Consider the following 18,184-nt stretch of genomic DNA (forward strand, 5'->3'; position numbering starts at 1 on the left):
TCTAAATCCTCGTCTCCTATTCCTTTTACTTTATTATGACTTTATTATGAATAATGTCTACTCCTATTCTTATGACTGATCACTTGGGTGTTTTCTTTTTTTTTACTGGGTCTCAAGGGTTATAATTAAACTTTTTTCTTTCTGCTCAGGAGTCAGCACACTGAAGGGAATAGATATACACGATTTATATGTAGTGAACAATTAAATCATAGAGAAGTTGCAATAAGTGCCTATAAACATCCATGCTCTTAAAAAGTAACGTGCATACTCCGTACAAGTAAGTTCGGATCTTGAGAGCTGACGCCACAAATTGGCGGTGTGCACCAGCCACAGATCCGCTTTTTCAGGCCTCAGGCACTGAAATTCCAATCATTGTCCTCATCGCAAACTAAAGCAGTAACAACTGCAGGCAAGTGAAGGCGCCGTCCCTCTTTCACTTTGTTACGCAGCCAGAGAACCCGTCTAATATCGTCTGTCTAATCTCACTTTTGGAAAAAAAGTATGAGTTGAGTTTTTTTTTACGGCAGGCTACTCCATTCTCCGACCGAACTTTCATATCCGCGTTCCAAAGCTCGCGCTGTCGATTCGAGAACTTCGCACACGGCCGCCATGGCGTCTCTACAAAATAGATATGCAAACGGTATGAACGGGGATACATTTCCGATGATCGGATCTCTGGCCAATCTTCGCTTCTCTGACATTCCGTCTGCCATCGATATTCCCGCATCCACACTCGACAGCGAAGTCGAAGTTAGTCTTGAAGGGCTTCCCGACGACCCAACCGAACTCTGCACGCTTCTGGAGAACGAAAAGGCAGCGAAGAATTTCTGGGTAATCATAGCGCTCGCCTATGCCAAACAAAGGCAGATTGACCATGCGATTGACATCCTGAACAAGGGCCTCGCGTCAGTTGCTCAAGGTGCCACGAAGGAGAAGCTCGGGTTACTGGGTTGGGTATGTTGGCTTTATTTGCTGAAAGGCCGACAGGCACCCCGGGTGATATCAGATGGTGGTTTAGGTACAGAAGCCAAGACCAAGGACTACTATATCCAGCAAGCGACGGGAATACTAAACGAAGCTTCACGGTTGAACCCGTCCTTTCCGCCACTTTTCCTTGCTCGTGGTGTTCTTTCCTTATTGCGCGCCTCTTTACATCCCCCGCGACCAGTACGGCCTGGAACCGTTGACAATTCAGAAAGAGTGGAATCATTGCGACAAGCTCTCAAACAATTTGATGAGTCGTCCAAAGCATTTGGGGGTAGAAATATCATGGCCATTCTTGGGCGTGCAAGGGCGCATTATCTGCTTGGACGTTATGCTGAGGCGCTGGAAGGGTACCAGAAGGTCTTGGTTAGAATGCCTGGATTAAGTGACCCAGATCCTCGGATTGGCATTGGGTGTTGTCTATGGCAATTGGGCTTCAAGGACCAAGCCAAGGTTGCCTGGGAACGTGCCCTAGCACTGGTATGTTGCAGCACTATAGTATACCTCCTAGTCATTACGAGGAACTAATTTGGTTGTCCGTTTCATTTTATAGAACCCTGACTCGAAGGTTGCCAACATTCTCCTCGCGGTATACTACCTCTATGACAGCTCTCGGCATGCTACTACGGACCCAGCGTTCGGTTCCTTATACAAGCTGGCAATGACTCAATACACCCAGACATCCTTCAAGTTGGACAAGGAGTATCCCATGACCTGCGCTCTATTCGGTAGTTATTTCCTCTTGAGAAAATCATATTCGACGGTTGATACCCTTGCTCGCAAATCAATTGAGAACACCGATGTCATGCAGATAGCTAGCGACGGATGGTACTTGCTCGGCCGAAAATGCCATTACGAGGGCGATTTAGTCAAAGCAGCGGAATACTACAGTCGTTCCGACCAGGCTCGGGGAGGTGGCGACAGGGGATATCTCCCGGCTAAGTTCGGCTCCGTACAGATGCAGGTGTCTAACAAAGACTATGACGGGGCTAAATTCCAGTTGGAGAAGATCATACAGCAAACAAAGAATCCGGAGTGCATGATGCTCCTAGGAGCTCTCAATGCGGAAGAGGTATTCGCAGTGCAGAGAAGCGAGAGCAAAGAAGACAAATCGGCGGAAATTAAGAAAGCCATAACCCTTTTCGAGGGTGTTCGCGCGCTGTGGAAAGATGAAAGTAAAAAGATCACACCAGACGAGTCTGTCTTGGTGTATCTCTCCCGGCTGTATGAGCAGTCTGCTCCAGATAAGAGCATGCAGTGCTTGACGCAACTGGAAGAACTGCAATTGGCGGATATACCGGATGAAGAACGCCCCCAGGACCTCGAAGATGAGGAGGAAATCAAGGCTGCACTTCGAGTGAATCTGCCACCGCAACTGCTCAACAATATTGGTTGCTTCATGTACCAAAGCGAGAAGCTGGGCCTAGCTCACGACATGTTCCAAGCAGCACTTGACTCCTGTGTCCGATCGCAAGAGAAAGAGAGTGAGCTTGACACTGATGCGCTGGTTACAACAATAAGTTACAACCTTGGTCGGGCATATGAGGCGTCTGATATGCCAGACGAGGCGAAGAAGATCTACGAGGGCCTCCTGGAACGTCACAGCGACTACACCGAGGCGAACGCGCGATTAACATACCTCGCTCTCCGCCGTAGCCCAACAGACGAAGGGCCCAAGAAGATGGCCAAGCTCTATGAGACTGATTCGACAAATCTTGAAGTCCGTGCGTTATTTGGGTGGTATCTTAGCAAATCCAAGAAACGGGCTGCAAACATTGCAGAGGACCATGAACAGAGGCATCACAAGCATACACTACAGTACTTTGACAAGCATGACCGATACTCCCTCACCGGGATGGGCAACGTCCACCTACTCTTTGCCAGAGACATGCGACGTGATACGGACCAGGAGAAGGAGAAGCGTCGCAAGATGTACGAGCGTGCTGTCGAGTTCTTCGATAAGGCACTTCAATTAGATCCTCGGAACGCCTACGCAGCGCAGGGCATTGCAATTGCACTGGTGGACGACAAGAAGGATTTGAGCACAGCAGTGCACATATTCTCCAAAATCCGCGACTCGCTGAAAGATGCCAGCGTCTACCTAAATCTGGGTCACGTCTACGCAGAACTACGTCAATACACACGCTCGATCGAGCACTACGAGGCAGCCCTATCAAAAGACCGGGCCCGCGACGCCCAGATCCTAGCCTGTCTCGGTCGCGTTTGGCTCCTCAAAGGCAAGCAGGAAATGAGCCTCGCAGCAATGAAAACAGCCCTGGACTACGCGCAGCGGGCACACTCCGTCGCTCCTACCCAGGCTCACCTAGAATTCAACGTCGCTTTCGTCCAAAACCAAATCGCCTCTCTAACCTACAGTCTCTCCGAAACACAGCGGACGGTGCAAGACGTCCAAGATGCAGCCGACGGCCTCCGCACGGCAGCCGATACCTTCGGACGTATCGCCCAAGTCAAAACCCCACCTTACCCGGCCGAGTCCCTCGAACAGCGTGCCAACATGTCCAAGACGATTATCAAGCAGCTTGACCGGGCCCTCCAAAGCCAGAAGGAATACGAAGAGAAAAACGCCGCTAAGCTTCAGCAAGCTCGTGATGCCCGCGAGGCCGAGATCCGCCATCGCGAGGAAGAAGTGCGAAAAGCCCAAGAGGAAGAGCGCGAGAGGAAACAACGTATTGCTGAAGAGCGACAACAGCTCGTTGAAGAAGCTCAGAAGTTAGCCTCCCAGCGTGCGGATGAGGAACGGGCGCGTGAAGAAGCCGAGATGACGACTGAGTCCGAGACGGGCGAGAAAATTAAAAGGAAGAAGAAGACTGCAACATCAGGCAAGAGGAAGAAGCAACGCCGTACGGAGGATGACTTCATTAACGACGACGAGGGTGAGACGAGGGCTGCACGTAGCTCTGAGCCTGATGAGAGTGGCAAGGAGGAAAGCGCGCCGAAGAAAAAGAGACGGCTGGAGCGAAGGTCGAGAGGTGCTTCTTCTAGTGCTGGGAAGGCACAGAACAAGTATAAGAGTTCTGAGATGGTGGTTGATTCGGATGACGAGGAGGAACCTGCTGCTGCTACGCCGACAGGTGGTGATGATGACGAAGAGGAAGATGGAGTTGTACAAAGGCGCAGAGCCAAGGTGACGAGACGGGTTGCAGACGACGATGATGACGATGAGGATGTCGCTCAACCAGCTGGAGACGATGGTGACGATGACGGAGGCTTGTTCAGCGAAAAAGAGGACACGGAGATGAAGGATGGCGATGAGTAGACTCTTAAGACTGCTCGCTGCGTTCTTCAACCTATTTGGTTTCTATTTCATCACTATGTAGTTTACATTCTCGACACTTTCATTGTTCTTATCCCATATGATATATATTTGGCGTTGGGATGACTGTATTTTCAGACTCGAGCTTCTCTTAATGCGTGCATGCAACAGAATTGAATTACAGGTGCTGGGCCTAACTTTTTCACATTGACAAAACACGGCCACTGTGCTACGCCGGAAACAAGAGTAGTATATCTATACCAGTTGCTCGATTACATGCTGAGACTTCAAAGAGATAGCTACGACTTGCAACCGTCGGCTACAAAATGTATGGTTCCTGTGTCCTACATCTGGGGCAGTAGAAACGGAGTACGAGGTACTCAGCTCGCCAAGGTTGAGCAGCCTCTACCACGGTTAGGATTGTGAGGACGGGAACACACAACAATTTCTGAATGGGGATGTCAATGCCGGGTCAACTCCGTGCGTAATTTCTTGAGTTCAAAGTGGTTGAACGGCCGAGGGCGCTGTTAGGGTTCAGGTCTGAGACGTTGGTGCGGACTTTGGCAGTACTCCGTAGAGCACGGGGGTTCAACTGGCCGGATGATTGTCGGGTTTACCCAGAAGGAAGAACTTGACGAACACACTAAGGAAGCCAGCGAGGGAAGGATCTTCCTCATCCTGAATCCTAACTAGACGAGATGTCAGTTCGGATAATGTGTCCTGTGGTTGGCCTAAATAATGCACGCCCCTTTCAGACGGGACTGGGGAACAAGAGCGCCCACATTAACCGATCCCTGGACGACGGACGGTAACAACCCCTGTCGACACTGACAGGGTTATGAACTTATGATACCGAGTCCGAGACCCAGGGAATCGTGCGGCGTGTCTGCCCGCCTGGAGCAATTCCTTGTGAAAGCTGGGGAAGACGGCCATCCTTGTCCAACCAGTGCCATAGGGGGATGGACCTGGGAGTTCGACCTGTCGGGATGCATGGTTTGGTATGACTGCGCAGTCCCTGTCGGTCAAAGTCCACGAGGGCCTCTTGTGTCTCTCTCTGACACTGGAGCTCGAATTCAGACGTCGGTCGACGCAACTGTGCAGCACAGACTCGCTCAAGAGGACAGAGCGACATGTTTGTCCAGTCTCCAGACCCATCCTGATGGAGTAAGGAACTGAAACTGTGTGGATCAACGAGGGAATTTCGATCGCGAGTCGGAGTCCAACCCAACAACCTGGCGTGGGAGCCAGATAGTGACAGTCTGACAGATGGGATGATTTTCCTTTGCAGGAATCAAAATACGTATGAGGTCTCGGGTAAACATCAGGCAACCCGGCAGAGCGGTCATGGACTATAGAAGCCCAGAAAAAAAAAAAAAGCAATATCTCGAGCTACAGATGACATATCCAAAGGAAACGACTCGTGCTGGCTGCCTGCAGGTACCTAATTCTCTGGCGGTGTGATCGCCAGCAGCAGCTCGTGTCACTGCGTCATCCTGCGTCTGGTTGCGCATGTGTCTGGCTCCAGGATGTTTGAGGTTGCTGTCTCTTCTATTTCTGGAAGTCCAGACCGGACATATCTCGTGCTTGATGATCCAGCGAGATCCATCGCTGGATGGATCATATTACTTTGATAATTGTAGAGAGCGAACTGCCGGTGCACACACATGCTGATCCGAGGCTGGAGCCGAGAGATATAGGGATCGCGATTATGCGGTGGCGCATTAGGTTAACTATTGTTATTCACGGCTTACGAAATATACCCCGGGCGCTGGCAAGCAAACTTTGTATTACTGACCATCTCGCTTTTCGAAGATTGCACTAGATGGTCGTGGTCCACCGTCAGGGCGACTCTATCTGGTATCCGCATGCCCATCGCATTCGCAGTAAATCAAGAGCGACGGGCGTGAACCACAGTCTCACGAGCGTCTCTGAAAAGAGGATGCGACGCGACAATCGCCTCAAATCGCAGGATTCCGCTAAAAAACCACAATATTGGCCGGGCGGCCACTCACGGGCTTGGTCTCGTGCCTCGGGTGGAGAGAACGTTGAAAATCGGGGAGTGGAAGCGAATGACGATCCAGACGTGCCTGGATTGACTTCCAATCGACGTCGGCGGTTGTTTTTCTGTGTTGTGGCCCTTGTGGGATTGTGTGTTTTTGCTTCTTCCTCGACTTGCCGTGGACCGTGTCGGGTCTTATCCTCGGATGCTCTGACTGCGGTTTCCACCGTTCGCCAGCTCGTGAGAAGTAGGGGAACTTGAGACTTGAGAACTTGAGTTTGCTAACAGTCTCAGAGCTCCCCCCAGATTCTCTTGTGACAACCCAGGTTTTCCGGTGCTCGCAACAGCCACTGTTTGTGATGTTCGCTGCGGTGGTGACACGCCAATCTTCCAGTTCCATGGAGGTTCGATGCATCGTCGCCCACTCACCAAGACACTAACTCTGGCGCTAACTCCTGCTCAGGCCCCATCTCTGGGATTCTTGGGCTTAGCTCCGTTCTCTGGTTCCCGCTTCAGTCGAGATAATTTCGCGGCAAAGGGCCTATCGGGCGGCGATGGTCCTTTCTTTTCCCCTTTCCGACCTCCTGAACACCAGATCCAAAGGAACCAGAACTCCAGAGGTTCGAACCCACCGCCGATTCCTGCCCAACACAGTCCGTGTGGGATGCAGAGCGAGTCTGGAACTGCATGGTCGGAATTTCTGGCTCTGTAACTCGTCTGCTCCAACCAAGGGGATAAGCGTCGATGCAACGGCCAGCCACATCCCAGCCCGCCCACGCCAGGAGCAACCATCTCCGAGTTTATTCGCACCTGGAGGAGGCTAAGGCTGGGGCGGGAAGTTCATGTCACATCCCTGCCGTGCGGCCTGTCTCCCCGGCCGCTGCCTGTTACACAGGTTTCTATTATTTCTTACTGTTGTTTCTTTTGTCGAGCACTTTGTCGACGCCGATAGTTATCTCGATGATAAGTGGGATCCGATCGATCAGCGTTCAACTGACGGGGCACGTCGTCTGTACCGTGGAACTTGGGCGACAATCATCAACATTGGTAGTCGACTTGGGTGCCAGTCAACTCGGAGGTGGGCGATGGACGGACGGTATTACTGCGGTTTCCTGGTCCCTGCGCCGTACACGCTGCGTCGGCGCATCCCCCCTTGTAGCCTGAGACTATACTTATGTACGTGTTAATGCAGGAGCTTGCCGTCGCGTGTCCCTGGCGGCTTCCGACGAGTTGGAGCTGCTCCCCTTGCCATGGCACAGGTCGGGAAGTGAATCTGTGGCGTCAACATGGGTACGAATGCTACTCCCACCTGGAATAAGTAGGCGTAGACTATCTGAATTCTGAAAGAGCGCGTCAACCCAAAAGTCGATACTGGCGGGGGCAGAACAAAGCGATGCTGTGCTGCCCTGGATCCCCATCTAGAGAGCTACTTGCGCACATCATCCAGTAGTCGGTAGGGAAGTGTACTCCGTCGTCCGTAGTGTTATGATCTTTTTTTCTTATTATAGGCTGGACTCTAGCTAGGAGTTTTATTTCCCTGCCTCTCCAGCAAATATTATTACCACGGATATTCCCTCACCTGCTGCTCTTCTTCAACGCGGGCTATCCCACTTTTTTTTTGGTTCCCTTCGCTCTTCGCTCTCTTCTCTCCCCTCTCCCATTTTCTCCCTCTTCTGTCTCTCCTTTTTCGTTCCCAAGGTTATTTTCACTCAACTGTACTCCGTGCAGCTCATTCATTCTCCCTCCTTTCACTCACCATTGTCGCGTCCATTCATTCTTTACTCTGGATCTGTGCTATAGATTCCTCTGGCCTAGCCTCTATCATCGCTGTCGCTCCGGAGACTAGTGCACGCTTCCTCCACCAGGTTCCAATTGTTTCTGATCCAGACTTCTCGTCTTGTGTCTGTGACAATCGTTGTTCCATTCCTTCAGCTTCACTTCAATTGATCCTACCTCTTTCTCTTCTTGTTGTTTTCGGACTCCGCTCCCGTTTATATACTTAGCGTCTCCCCTTTCCTTGGACAACCCCATTGTCTCATTTCATCTTACTACCATGGTCCATGCCAGGGCCCGGCCATACCAATCCAAGGCATAACCGTGACCATAATAACCGGCCCTGTTCTAACGAGCATCTTTTGGTTTGAACAAAGGCCACCAGATTGTTCCGGCCCTTTTGGACTTTGTGTGTGATACCGACGTTGTTCCACCATGCCATTAAGCCCTCACTTTTCTGTTTCAGCCCCTCGCCCAACGGCGCAGGATTTCGACCGGCCGTCCACCGGAGCGTCCTGCAGTGACAACCCCGACCATTCGGTTCATATGCGCTCAAGGTCAACTGCTCATACCCAGAGCCCTAAAAGATTGTCCGTTTTCAGTGGGCGTTCGAGGAGCAACACCACGACTTCTACATCTACCTCTATCAACTCGTCGCGTCGCTCCCCCTCCTCTTCAATGACATCCAACGAGAACGCACTTTTGCCCTTCACGCATGAGGACCGCGCAGTTCCCGCAGGCGGTGCGCGCCACGACCGGCATGAAAGTGTAACTAAGTCACTCTTCCTACGTGGAAGCCGGATTCTGCGCCGTCAAGGGAGTAAGGTCAATATGGTTGGTACCCCGGAGGAAGAAGAGGAAATGGAGCGCGAAAAATCCCGTTTCGACTTTAGCCGTCACCATAAGACACGGTCGAATGATGCCCGTAAGTGTCCTCTTTCTCCCCATAGCTCCGAGTGTCTGCGGAAAGTAGCAAATATACTTCTTCCCGGGGATCTTTAATAGCACGTTTCTTATTGGGTTGGTATAGATGAGCAGAGGAAGCGCCTGATTTCTGATCCTTTCGACTTCCACCACTTAACTCACACCAGCCCGGCTCAGTTTCAATCGCTGGGTAAGACTCGGGAGAATGATTTGGTTACGGAATTCTCCGCCATCCGAGCATCCCAAAAACCTGTCACGAATCTCAAAGGCATCCGGGCGGATGATATTAATTTGCGAAGCCTTTCAGCTGAGGATCTCTCTCACTTCGTGATCGATCACGACAACGTTGGCCCGTCACCTGCTAGTCCACCACATTCGCCCGGTGAGAGATGCACTAGCCCACGCCAACTAGACTCGCGGCCCCTACGAGAATCGCGAATCTTTGAGAACTTTTCGCGGCCTGTATCAAGGCATCCTCGACTCGATGCACCTGCTTCACCACCGCGTGCTTCGTCGCCAAGACTGGCGTCATCTCCTGAGATCCCAGAACCTTCACCTAGAGTGATTGATGAAATCCTGGACTTGGACTCTCAGCAACAGTCATATCCGGAGCATACTTACTACACAGATGATGACTCCATGCCCGCCTCTTCGCCGACGAGCCTCAATTTGGAGGGTATGATCCACCCTACCTTGGGTCATGCCATCACCACTGACCCCAACAACGAAAATATGGATGCTAGAAATGTGTCGGCACTCACAAGTCCCAGCTCAGAGTTGGAGGATGTTCCCGAGGAGGACGAAGCAACACATTGGCATGACAGCCCGGAATCAGATTACTCAAGAACTCTGGAGAGTCAAGTGTCGCCTAAAACAAATGTCGCCCCAAAATCTCACCTATCCATTAATGTAGCACAGGAACTCTCAAAGAAGTTTTCCGAGGCATTGGGATCACCCACTCTTCCTCAATATTCTCGGGATCGAGCCCACACGCCGCATGACGACCGAGCCACTCAAATTGCACTCCGACGGCAATCATCAGTCCATCAGAAAACCATCCACGAGACAATCTATGAATCCTGGGATGATGATATTGACTACTGTTACGAACACGCAGCAGAGTCAAATTCTGATTTCGACTGGGGTCGCGCTTCAGTAGACGAAGCTCGAAAGGACGGAATCGCGGTTCCTGTTACCACATCCAACCGGAGTGTCTCATCAACGCAGCCTTCGGTATCTTTTTCTGACCAAAAATACCTTAGGACGTCGGTGCTTTCGACACCTGACTTGGACTCCAGTGCTTCGCGCTCAGCACCGAGTTCCCGCTTAGCTACAACGCCGTTTAGTGCTGGCTATGGGGGTGAGATGGGTACCCAGAAGGATGGAGTCTTTCTCCGACCAGTCAGTTCCTCCGTGTTGTCAGGAGCTCTGACTAAACACATCTCCCCCGATACGATGTACGAGGACTACCTCGCGGCTGATGGGGAATCAGATCGACACTTCTCCTTCTGTTCACAAGGCGGGTTCCACGCTGTAGAGCAACCCGTGTCTCCTCGAAGCAGCTTCTCCCCCATCAGCAAATACAACTCACAGGAGAGTCTAATATTATCCCGCGCTGCTTCAATCGTACGGAAACATCGGTCATCAGTTTCCACCACAAGCGTGCCCGAGTTGGTACACAGCCTTGCGAGCAGCCGCGACTTTTCTACATCGGACCTTATGCTTCCTGGGGAGCAGTCCGAGTTGGTGAACCAGGACTCCTCTTCCCATTCCTCCAACCACCGCCAGACAAAAAGCCTGGCACGGGAAATCGAGTCGCAAATCATGTCCCGCCCAGAGAGCAACAACAGCACCGATTCCACAAAGCTGATGGGGGGGGCTTCTGTTCACGACCGCGCCAAGTCCACATCTGAAGTTGAGGCTGCTCCCCTGGTGAACAAGGTTGCCAGACCCGAACTTCCTCCAAAGAGCGCAAATCGGCAGAAGGGTCGCACCACATCATACTCCCTCTTTCCATCACCAAAGATTCCTTCGCCCGCGAACGCCTAACCCTCATCTCCCTTTGGGCCCATTTTGGGCCGCTTCTTGAAGACGAGTCTCTTCACTTCCTGATCCGGGAGTCTTCACCACTCTCCAGCAACTGGTCATACACCTTTTCGACGACTTTATGAATTCCCGTTTTGAGTTGCATTACAACAATCTTTTGCGATGAATTTCTTTTGACACAATCCTTTATTTCACGCGGTCGTTGACGAATATTTTTTGCATTATCTTAGCATTTCTCAGCGGTCTGTTTCCAAAAAGAAAAAGGTTCAAACATCGAGGGAGTATTACATAGTATTTATTCTTGGGCATGGGCGGACCGGAAAATTGGCTGTATAGGGATATATTAACATCAATCATTCGGGTTTCTTTTTGTATTTAGTTTTGTCAGCACTAATTGTCGAGGTCTGGATCTATTTCCTTATACATAGAGGCATCAGACAGTCCGTTCATTGTTACTATATAACTAAGGAATCTCTAAAATCATCCACAAAGCATAAGCTATCAACTTCGGACTGGAAGGCGGTATGCCAGGGCGGTGAGTTATACAGAAGTCTCAAGTATTCTGCCCCATTTTGTCTTAAATGACATTGCCTCAAAGTGAGGTCTTTTGTCTCATTTTCCTTCACACACGCCTTATAGAGATATTACTCAATCCAATCTCTCAGCTCTCTACCGATTGATTTTCTCCACAAACACACGTTTCCTCCACCCATCTCCACGATGTCCTCCTCCAAAGCGCTTATCAAGCGTGATAACGAGACAAGTCTAATGCCGCCCCCGCCTCCCCCAAAACGCATCAAACGTCCTTCCACCGTTCTTGATGAAGATATCTACACCGATGCGCTATCGCATATTATTGCGCGAGATTACTTTCCGGGACTGTTAGAATCACAAGTGAAACGGGAATACCTCGATGCGCTAGACTCCAAAGATAAGGAATGGATTACAAGTTCGAGGAAGAGGCTTACGGAACTGATGATAACTCCTAAGCGATCTCGGCCTCAGTTCGATTCCGGGTTTATAACGCCGAATTTCAGAGGCGCAGGAGCTCCTGGAGATACACCGACAGGCTGGGGTGGTGATACGCCCATGTCGGTCGTTTCGGCGGCGACGACAATAACAGAAACGGAGTCAACGCAAAAAACTACCCGTCCGGATGTCAGCAAAATGGGTTTGCTTGATTTTCAATCCAAGTATACCAGCGAGGATAACGAATCTTTCAACAAGCTATTGGATAAACAGAATACCAAACGTCGAGAGAAATATGCTTGGCTCTGGAGCGGGAACAAAATTCCGACTGCACGGCAGATTGCTCACTACCAGCGCGAAACGAAACGTATAGAAGCGCAGGGTGGCAAACCAGATCAGCAGAAACAAGTTGCCATCAAGACGGATTTTGATGCCCGGCCTGCCAAGCCGGATGGGTGGAAGATGGAGGCGGAGAACACGCTGATGTTCTTACCTTCATCTGTTGAGGACTCGTACGAGACTATCCAACAGAAGGCTGAGGCTACTTCACGCGTCGGTCCTAAGCGGGTCGTATATCAGAATACTAGACTTCCAGAAGAGAGTTCCTCGAAAGCCAGTAACGGCCCGCCGCTCTCGCCATCGATATCGGCGATTCAAGATGCGATTGCTGGCAAGCCACGTCAGACAGAGACAGAATCAGGATACACCGGCGGCGAAACACCACGGGTAAACGGGTATGCATTTGTTGACGAAGACGAGCACGAGCCCGAACCTACCACATCCCAGAACGCCGCTGAGTCCGAACTCGATGACCTCCGTATCCTAGGTAAAAGCGACGCAACCCCGAATCCATTCGAGATCAAACAGAACCGTCGCCGGGAAGATCTTCACCACCGCATGGTCGATCGTGTTGCCCGCACAAAACGGGCCGAAAAAGCCGCGCAAAGTACCAAAACTCCCATCACAGCTACGCCTCGGTTCGCCAGCAGTCCAAGGCTGGACTTTGGGCTCCGCACTCCTAGTTCGGCCACGCCTGGCTCTGGTGGCACAAATAAAGCGCTGACGCCGGCGGCGCAGAAGCTCTTGTCCAGAATGGGAAGTACGCCCAGGCGGGAGAAGTCGCCTTCGTCATCTGCGCTGAGAAATACGTGGACACCAGCGTCGAGGAAGCAGGAATGAACCCTCCTTTTGTTTATTTCCTTTGGGCTGTTCTACTTAGCGAGCACGGGGTTGTATCTTCGGAACAACGGGGTTCCTTACCACGAACAGGGCGCAAAGGACTGGTTTATTGATTCTGAATCGCGTTATAGAGTTACTGTTTATTATGATACCACAGCAGAGTTTAATACTACAGTGCCAATTATATACAATTTTCTAGATCATACGTGGATAGGGATATTTGGCTGAACGTCAACATTATGACTGCATGATCCTTCAAGGCGAATGGCTGAAAATTTATGTGATTTGATTTATACCACTAAACACCAACGCTATCAAAAAGGGCGAGCGAGGACAACAGCCTATAAATTTGTGGCGGAATAGCAACAGTATAGACAAGGTAGGATGGGTATATAATATGAGGATAAAAACACTAAAAGCAGGGCTTCCATAAATATGTTTATTGTCGTTTGGCCTAGAAAGGCCACAGCACGGTTCCAACAATCGAAGACGCCATCATAGTAGACCACAAAGGATATGGTACCTGAAGACTCAACCCGGTGCTGACATTATACGAATATTTTGCCCTATTTCCATCTGGACATGAAAACCCCAAGGCCATGGGGCATTGCCGCACTAGGTCATGGCAGAACTTCAGGTTTGGAAGTTTCTCACTGTAGGGACCTGGTTTGATAGTCTCATCAATGAAACCATTCCGAGGGCCTTTTATAATAGATGTGTTGAACGCCTCGGTGATGTGTGTGCCATTGGGGAACGGTTGTTTGATGTTGCGGATCAAGGAGCCGTTGTTTGGTTCGTAGTTCGAAGCGTTGTAATCGTCACACTCGGGGATAGTCACGGCGCAGAGCCATGCTTTATAGGCATCTGCGCAACCTGAGCAGTTGACAGCCATGGAAAAATTGGTTTCACTGGTGGTGTTGCACTGAATTTGTTGAAGGGAGTATGCGAAGTTTCTATACAACTTTTCTGCGTTGTCGTCATATTTTTTCCCGGCTTCCGATAAGCTCATCGATGGGTTGTAAGGGACTGCTTGGGCAGTGTCGGAGCAAAAGCCTAATTTGTGAATAATTTCGCAATTGCCATCTTGGCCCATTAGAAATTAATCGGGTGTGGCGTAGTATGAGGGTAAGTACTCACTCGCTTTTGTCTTGAACGGTTCGGCCTTCCAGACCGTCCCGCCTCCGCCAACAATCCCATTTCCAAAATTAGTGGTGTTACTCGTCGCTAGGACGCCCATGTAATTTGAGCTACGATTTAGGCCAGTGATGGAGAATTGCTCCCTAGGTTTGGTGGAGCTTGTTTCGACATTGGCTATCTTGCCAGCCCGCTCAAGGGCGCAGTAGGATTGTGACAGACCAGATAAGTCCGCTTTATCCGCGTTGATGGTGAACACAGTGTAGTTGGCCGTGTCGATATTTGCAATTTCTTCGGCATAATAGAGCAGGGCCGTTGTCGAGCCCGTATCGGACTGAAGCGCAACCTGATCATTAAATTTGTGGAAGAAATTATCTGTGGACACCGCCACTTGGTAGGAATAGGACCCAATGAAATCTGAAGGCTTCGGAGCCTCTATATCAATGTACACATCGGACTTGGTATGTAGAGTCGTGCTCATATGCCCTTCCGCAAAGCTTTCGGGTTTCCGCTGTTTATTGTCCTTTTCCGAAACATGGACCACCAGTGGATCCGGGCCCTGCCCAGTATCAGAAATCGACTCTTTAGGAATGGGTTGCCTGCATATGGTGACAGATATGTAGACTTTCGTGTTTTTGTTCTGATCATTGCGCGCATTGTTGGCGCCGTTGCTCGCCGCAGAGTTCACCGAAAAAGACCATCGCTGAGCCGCGCCCATGCTAATTTCGTGTGCCTCGAATTTATTGTTCTTAAGGGGTTCCACTGTTGCGTCTTTAGGAGCCCGACTGACAAGATCCAATCTCGGTGTTTCTCCCATCTCATCCTCCCCATGATCTATGAGCAGGCCGTTGAACGAGCCAAGGGCATACGGAAATCCAGCAGGTGTCTCATCTTTGGCAATTGAACGGTCAGGCGGCCCCGTGACAGTAGCCAACGCGGGGGCAATAACGGAGATAAGTAGGGCGAGTAAGATATTGAGACTCTCCATAACACCAGGACGACGATGTCGGTGAACGGCTTTTCGTGGCGTAGGGGAACTGGACGGTTCGATCCATCTTCGGGCCATCGCGGCCATCCGTGTCACCTTAGTATCATGTAAACACTAGAAGATAGGAGCAAGCCCCTCTGATGGCGGAGGTGCCGACTTGTGAGGGCGGAGATGGATGGGAGTGAGTCCGAGTCATGCGCAGGATGTACAAGTTAAGTCGGCTTAACTCAGTTGTATCAAATCAAAATATGCAGCAGCGTCATTAATGGCCAGTGTTCGATGGAGTGGAAAAGCCTCAACAGGACCGACAAGTACTTAAAGATGAGGTGCATGCGATACTTATCTGCCTGGGGCGGGCTGCATCTGCCACATTTGTTGATACGTCCGCACCGCCACATCTCGGCACTGACCAAATATAGCGCTTGTATTATACTAGTACTGAAAATACGGTATACATATAATATTAAGTCAAAAAACGTTGAAACGAAAACACGGATCGTTTTTAAAATGCTAACAATACAGCTCAAAAGTCCAACTGCCTCAATATGAACACAAGAACCGAAGGTATATACCAAGTAGCGTCGACCAATGCATATTTTGTCGAACAACTTGTTTTACACAAGCTTATAGAACCGAGCAGCCAGGCCACTGATGACAACAACTGCAGCAAGGACCCCAACAATGCCAAAGAACCATCCGTATCCCGGGACGTCTTGTCCGGGTACATGGACATTCATTCCAAACAAACCGCAGATGAGGTTCATTGGGACTAGTATAGTTGCAATAAGCGTCACCTTGCTCAGGACCTTGTTCGCGTGGTTCCCCAGGACCAAGTTTGTCACGTTCAACTGAGCTAGATAATTAGTATGAGATCGACTGAGCATTTTCTCAAAATGGGCCAGATTAGACATCATGGTCACAACGTGATCTTGAATGTCACCCAAGTAAAGCCCAATATCACCGCGAGGTGTCACTGAATATTGCTCATTGCAGCGCTTCGAGAACCCGCGAATAACATCAGCTTTACCACCCAGGAGTCGCATCAGGCTCATCACTTTCTTCCGTAAATTGCCAATGCGGGGTAAGAATGATTCGAAGTCATCCATGCGCGCAATAAACACAAGGTCTTCAATCGCTTCGGTTTCAACTTCGATTTCCCGAATCGCGGGGCCAAAGCTATCTACTATGTCATCGCTTCACACAAGTCAGCGTGAAGTGTTCAGTTTGGTAAGGAAATTAATGCTGAAACTTACATCATAGCATAGCAGATCCAATCGCTGCTGAGCGACACGTAGTCACGGAGCTTTCCAATTCTTCTTCGGACATTGGCAGCGTGGGGATTCTCCGTAAAAGAGAAAGACAAAACGCCATCGCGAAAAACAACCATATAGAAGTTTACCGGCTCCATGAATCGTTCACTGTCCTTCTCGAGTTGGTAGAATGTCCGAAAACAGACAAAGTAATACTGCTTGAAAAGCTCGACTTTTTCGCGCGATTCCTGTGTCAGAATATCTTCTGTCGTCAAAGGGTGAATGGAGAACGCCCTTGAAAGAGCGCTCACTTCAGCCTCGGTTGGGTTCAAAACATCGAGCCACCAAACACCGCCGTCTGGCCCAAGTTGAAAGAGATCTCTGAAAGTGTCCCCCGGAAGGACCAGATCCCCCAACTCCGCCGCGTGTACGGTACTCTGCGACTCGGAAGAAAAGAAGCCGAAGCGCGTTGGCTCGTTTGCATTTTTCAATTTGTCCAGTAGACCCTTCTCGTTTGCGTTGTCAAAAATCTTTTCATTGAACTTGGGCGGCATCGAGTCCTCGATGGATAGTTCCCCACTCGAGGAGCGTTTCTCATCAGCTTCACTCGCACTTCCGGCGCCTGGACGAAGGTCTTCAAAAACCCGCGAGTACCTTCCTTGTGAGCTCAAGCTATGTTTCCGTCGGCTGATTGAAGGCTTCGCTCTCCGGTTCAACGCTACGAATTCCTCCAATTCTTCGTAGTCAATAACTGGAATCCTTCCGGGTTCTTCAAATGGAGGCACGCATGTATCCTCCGTAACATCCAGCTGAATGTCACCTGGTTGGGGTCGGATAACGCTAGCATTGCTGAAAGTTGGTCGTCTGGTACCACCAGAGACTGTACGCTGGAGGATAGCCTCCAGATCTGGGGCTCCGTGGCTTTCTAGGGTGTTTGCGCGCTCTCGGCGACGAGGGTCTGCGAATGCATCAACCGAATTGGGAGGCGATGATGATCTGGCTGAAACTGAACTCTTTCGCGACCTGTTTCCAATGTCTTGATGCGTGCGGCTGTATGTCCGAACATGCCGGGCATTCCCAGCGGGATCGACAGAAAAGCGGCGCCCAATAGCATTCAAATCATTCGCAGATCGATCATCGTCCATTATTGCTTGTTCGAAGTCCCGCGAAAACGGCCCTGAATCTCTATAGACATCTTGAGCTTGCAGAAGGTCGGGCCGTTGCGGTATCTCGACTATTCCTTGCGGAGCAGTGTTTTGACGGCTCAGGGCCATGTCGGGAGTCGCCTCAATGCGTGGCTGGTTTTCCAAATGAAATCGATGATCATCCAGCTCAGGCACCGGAGTGCTGAACCTAGTCAGATCCATGTACTTCTCGGACTTGCCAGACTCGGACATTTTCGAATGAGATGTCGATCAACGGGAAAATTGAGAAAGAAGATGTTGTCTTCGCAGTATAACCACGATCAATGCCTTCGCCGGTATTTGTGTGTACGTATCCAATCACGAGAGGAATAAGGATGGGTGAGAGATAATCCCGGGATAGTTGCTCCTCCATCCATTAGCCAGACCCCTCGCAAGGGCCTGGCATTACCGACACGTGTGTGTTGCCAATTCTAGGTGTTCAAGGAAGCCTAGTTAGGGAGGTCTGGTGTCTCCCCCGCA

General features: G+C 50.4%; 6 protein-coding genes across 6 annotated transcripts; 4 read left to right on the top strand and 2 right to left on the bottom strand.

Annotated features, from left to right (window-relative positions):
- Nucleotides 1–609: 609 nt before the first annotated feature.
- On the top strand, nucleotides 610–4,261 carry APUU_70415S (putative RNA polymerase II transcription elongation factor (Ctr9); the record flags this gene model as incomplete). The annotated part of the gene is made up of 2 exons (XM_041695285.1): nucleotides 610–1,464; nucleotides 1,538–4,261. 2 exons carry the CDS (start codon nucleotides 610–612, stop codon nucleotides 4,259–4,261), a joined length of 3,579 nt encoding a protein of 1,192 aa, XP_041561031.1.
- Nucleotides 4,262–6,080: 1,819 nt separating this feature from the next.
- APUU_70416S (uncharacterized protein) lies at nucleotides 6,081–6,969 on the top strand (the record flags this gene model as incomplete). The annotated part of the gene is made up of 3 exons (XM_041695286.1): nucleotides 6,081–6,504; nucleotides 6,552–6,661; nucleotides 6,721–6,969. 3 exons carry the CDS (start codon nucleotides 6,081–6,083, stop codon nucleotides 6,967–6,969), a joined length of 783 nt encoding a protein of 260 aa, XP_041561032.1.
- A 1,496-nt stretch (nucleotides 6,970–8,465) lies between these two features.
- On the top strand, nucleotides 8,466–11,003 carry APUU_70417S (uncharacterized protein; the record flags this gene model as incomplete). Its single annotated transcript, XM_041695287.1, has 2 exons — nucleotides 8,466–8,955; nucleotides 9,061–11,003. The coding sequence occupies 2 exons, from the start codon at nucleotides 8,466–8,468 to the stop codon at nucleotides 11,001–11,003; spliced, it is 2,433 nt and encodes an 810-aa protein (XP_041561033.1).
- Nucleotides 11,004–11,720: 717 nt separating this feature from the next.
- APUU_70418S (splicing factor ESS-2 family protein) lies at nucleotides 11,721–13,148 on the top strand (the record flags this gene model as incomplete). The annotated part of the gene is made up of 1 exon (XM_041695288.1): nucleotides 11,721–13,148. The coding sequence occupies one exon, from the start codon at nucleotides 11,721–11,723 to the stop codon at nucleotides 13,146–13,148; it is 1,428 nt and encodes a 475-aa protein (XP_041561034.1).
- Nucleotides 13,149–13,602: 454 nt separating this feature from the next.
- MID1 (MID1 family protein) lies at nucleotides 13,603–15,357 on the bottom strand (the record flags this gene model as incomplete). The annotated part of the gene is made up of 2 exons (XM_041695289.1): nucleotides 13,603–14,231; nucleotides 14,286–15,357. The coding sequence occupies 2 exons, from the start codon at nucleotides 15,355–15,357 to the stop codon at nucleotides 13,603–13,605; spliced, it is 1,701 nt and encodes a 566-aa protein (XP_041561035.1).
- A 527-nt stretch (nucleotides 15,358–15,884) lies between these two features.
- Nucleotides 15,885–17,917, bottom strand: ALR1 (magnesium transporter CorA family protein; the record flags this gene model as incomplete). Its single annotated transcript, XM_041695291.1, has 2 exons — nucleotides 15,885–16,464; nucleotides 16,524–17,917. 2 exons carry the CDS (start codon nucleotides 17,915–17,917, stop codon nucleotides 15,885–15,887), a joined length of 1,974 nt encoding a protein of 657 aa, XP_041561036.1.
- Nucleotides 17,918–18,184: the final 267 nt, after the last annotated feature.

This window comes from Aspergillus puulaauensis, chromosome 7, assembly GCF_016861865.1.
Source record: "Aspergillus puulaauensis MK2 DNA, chromosome 7, nearly complete sequence".
NCBI lineage: Eukaryota > Fungi > Ascomycota > Eurotiomycetes > Eurotiales > Aspergillaceae > Aspergillus > Aspergillus puulaauensis.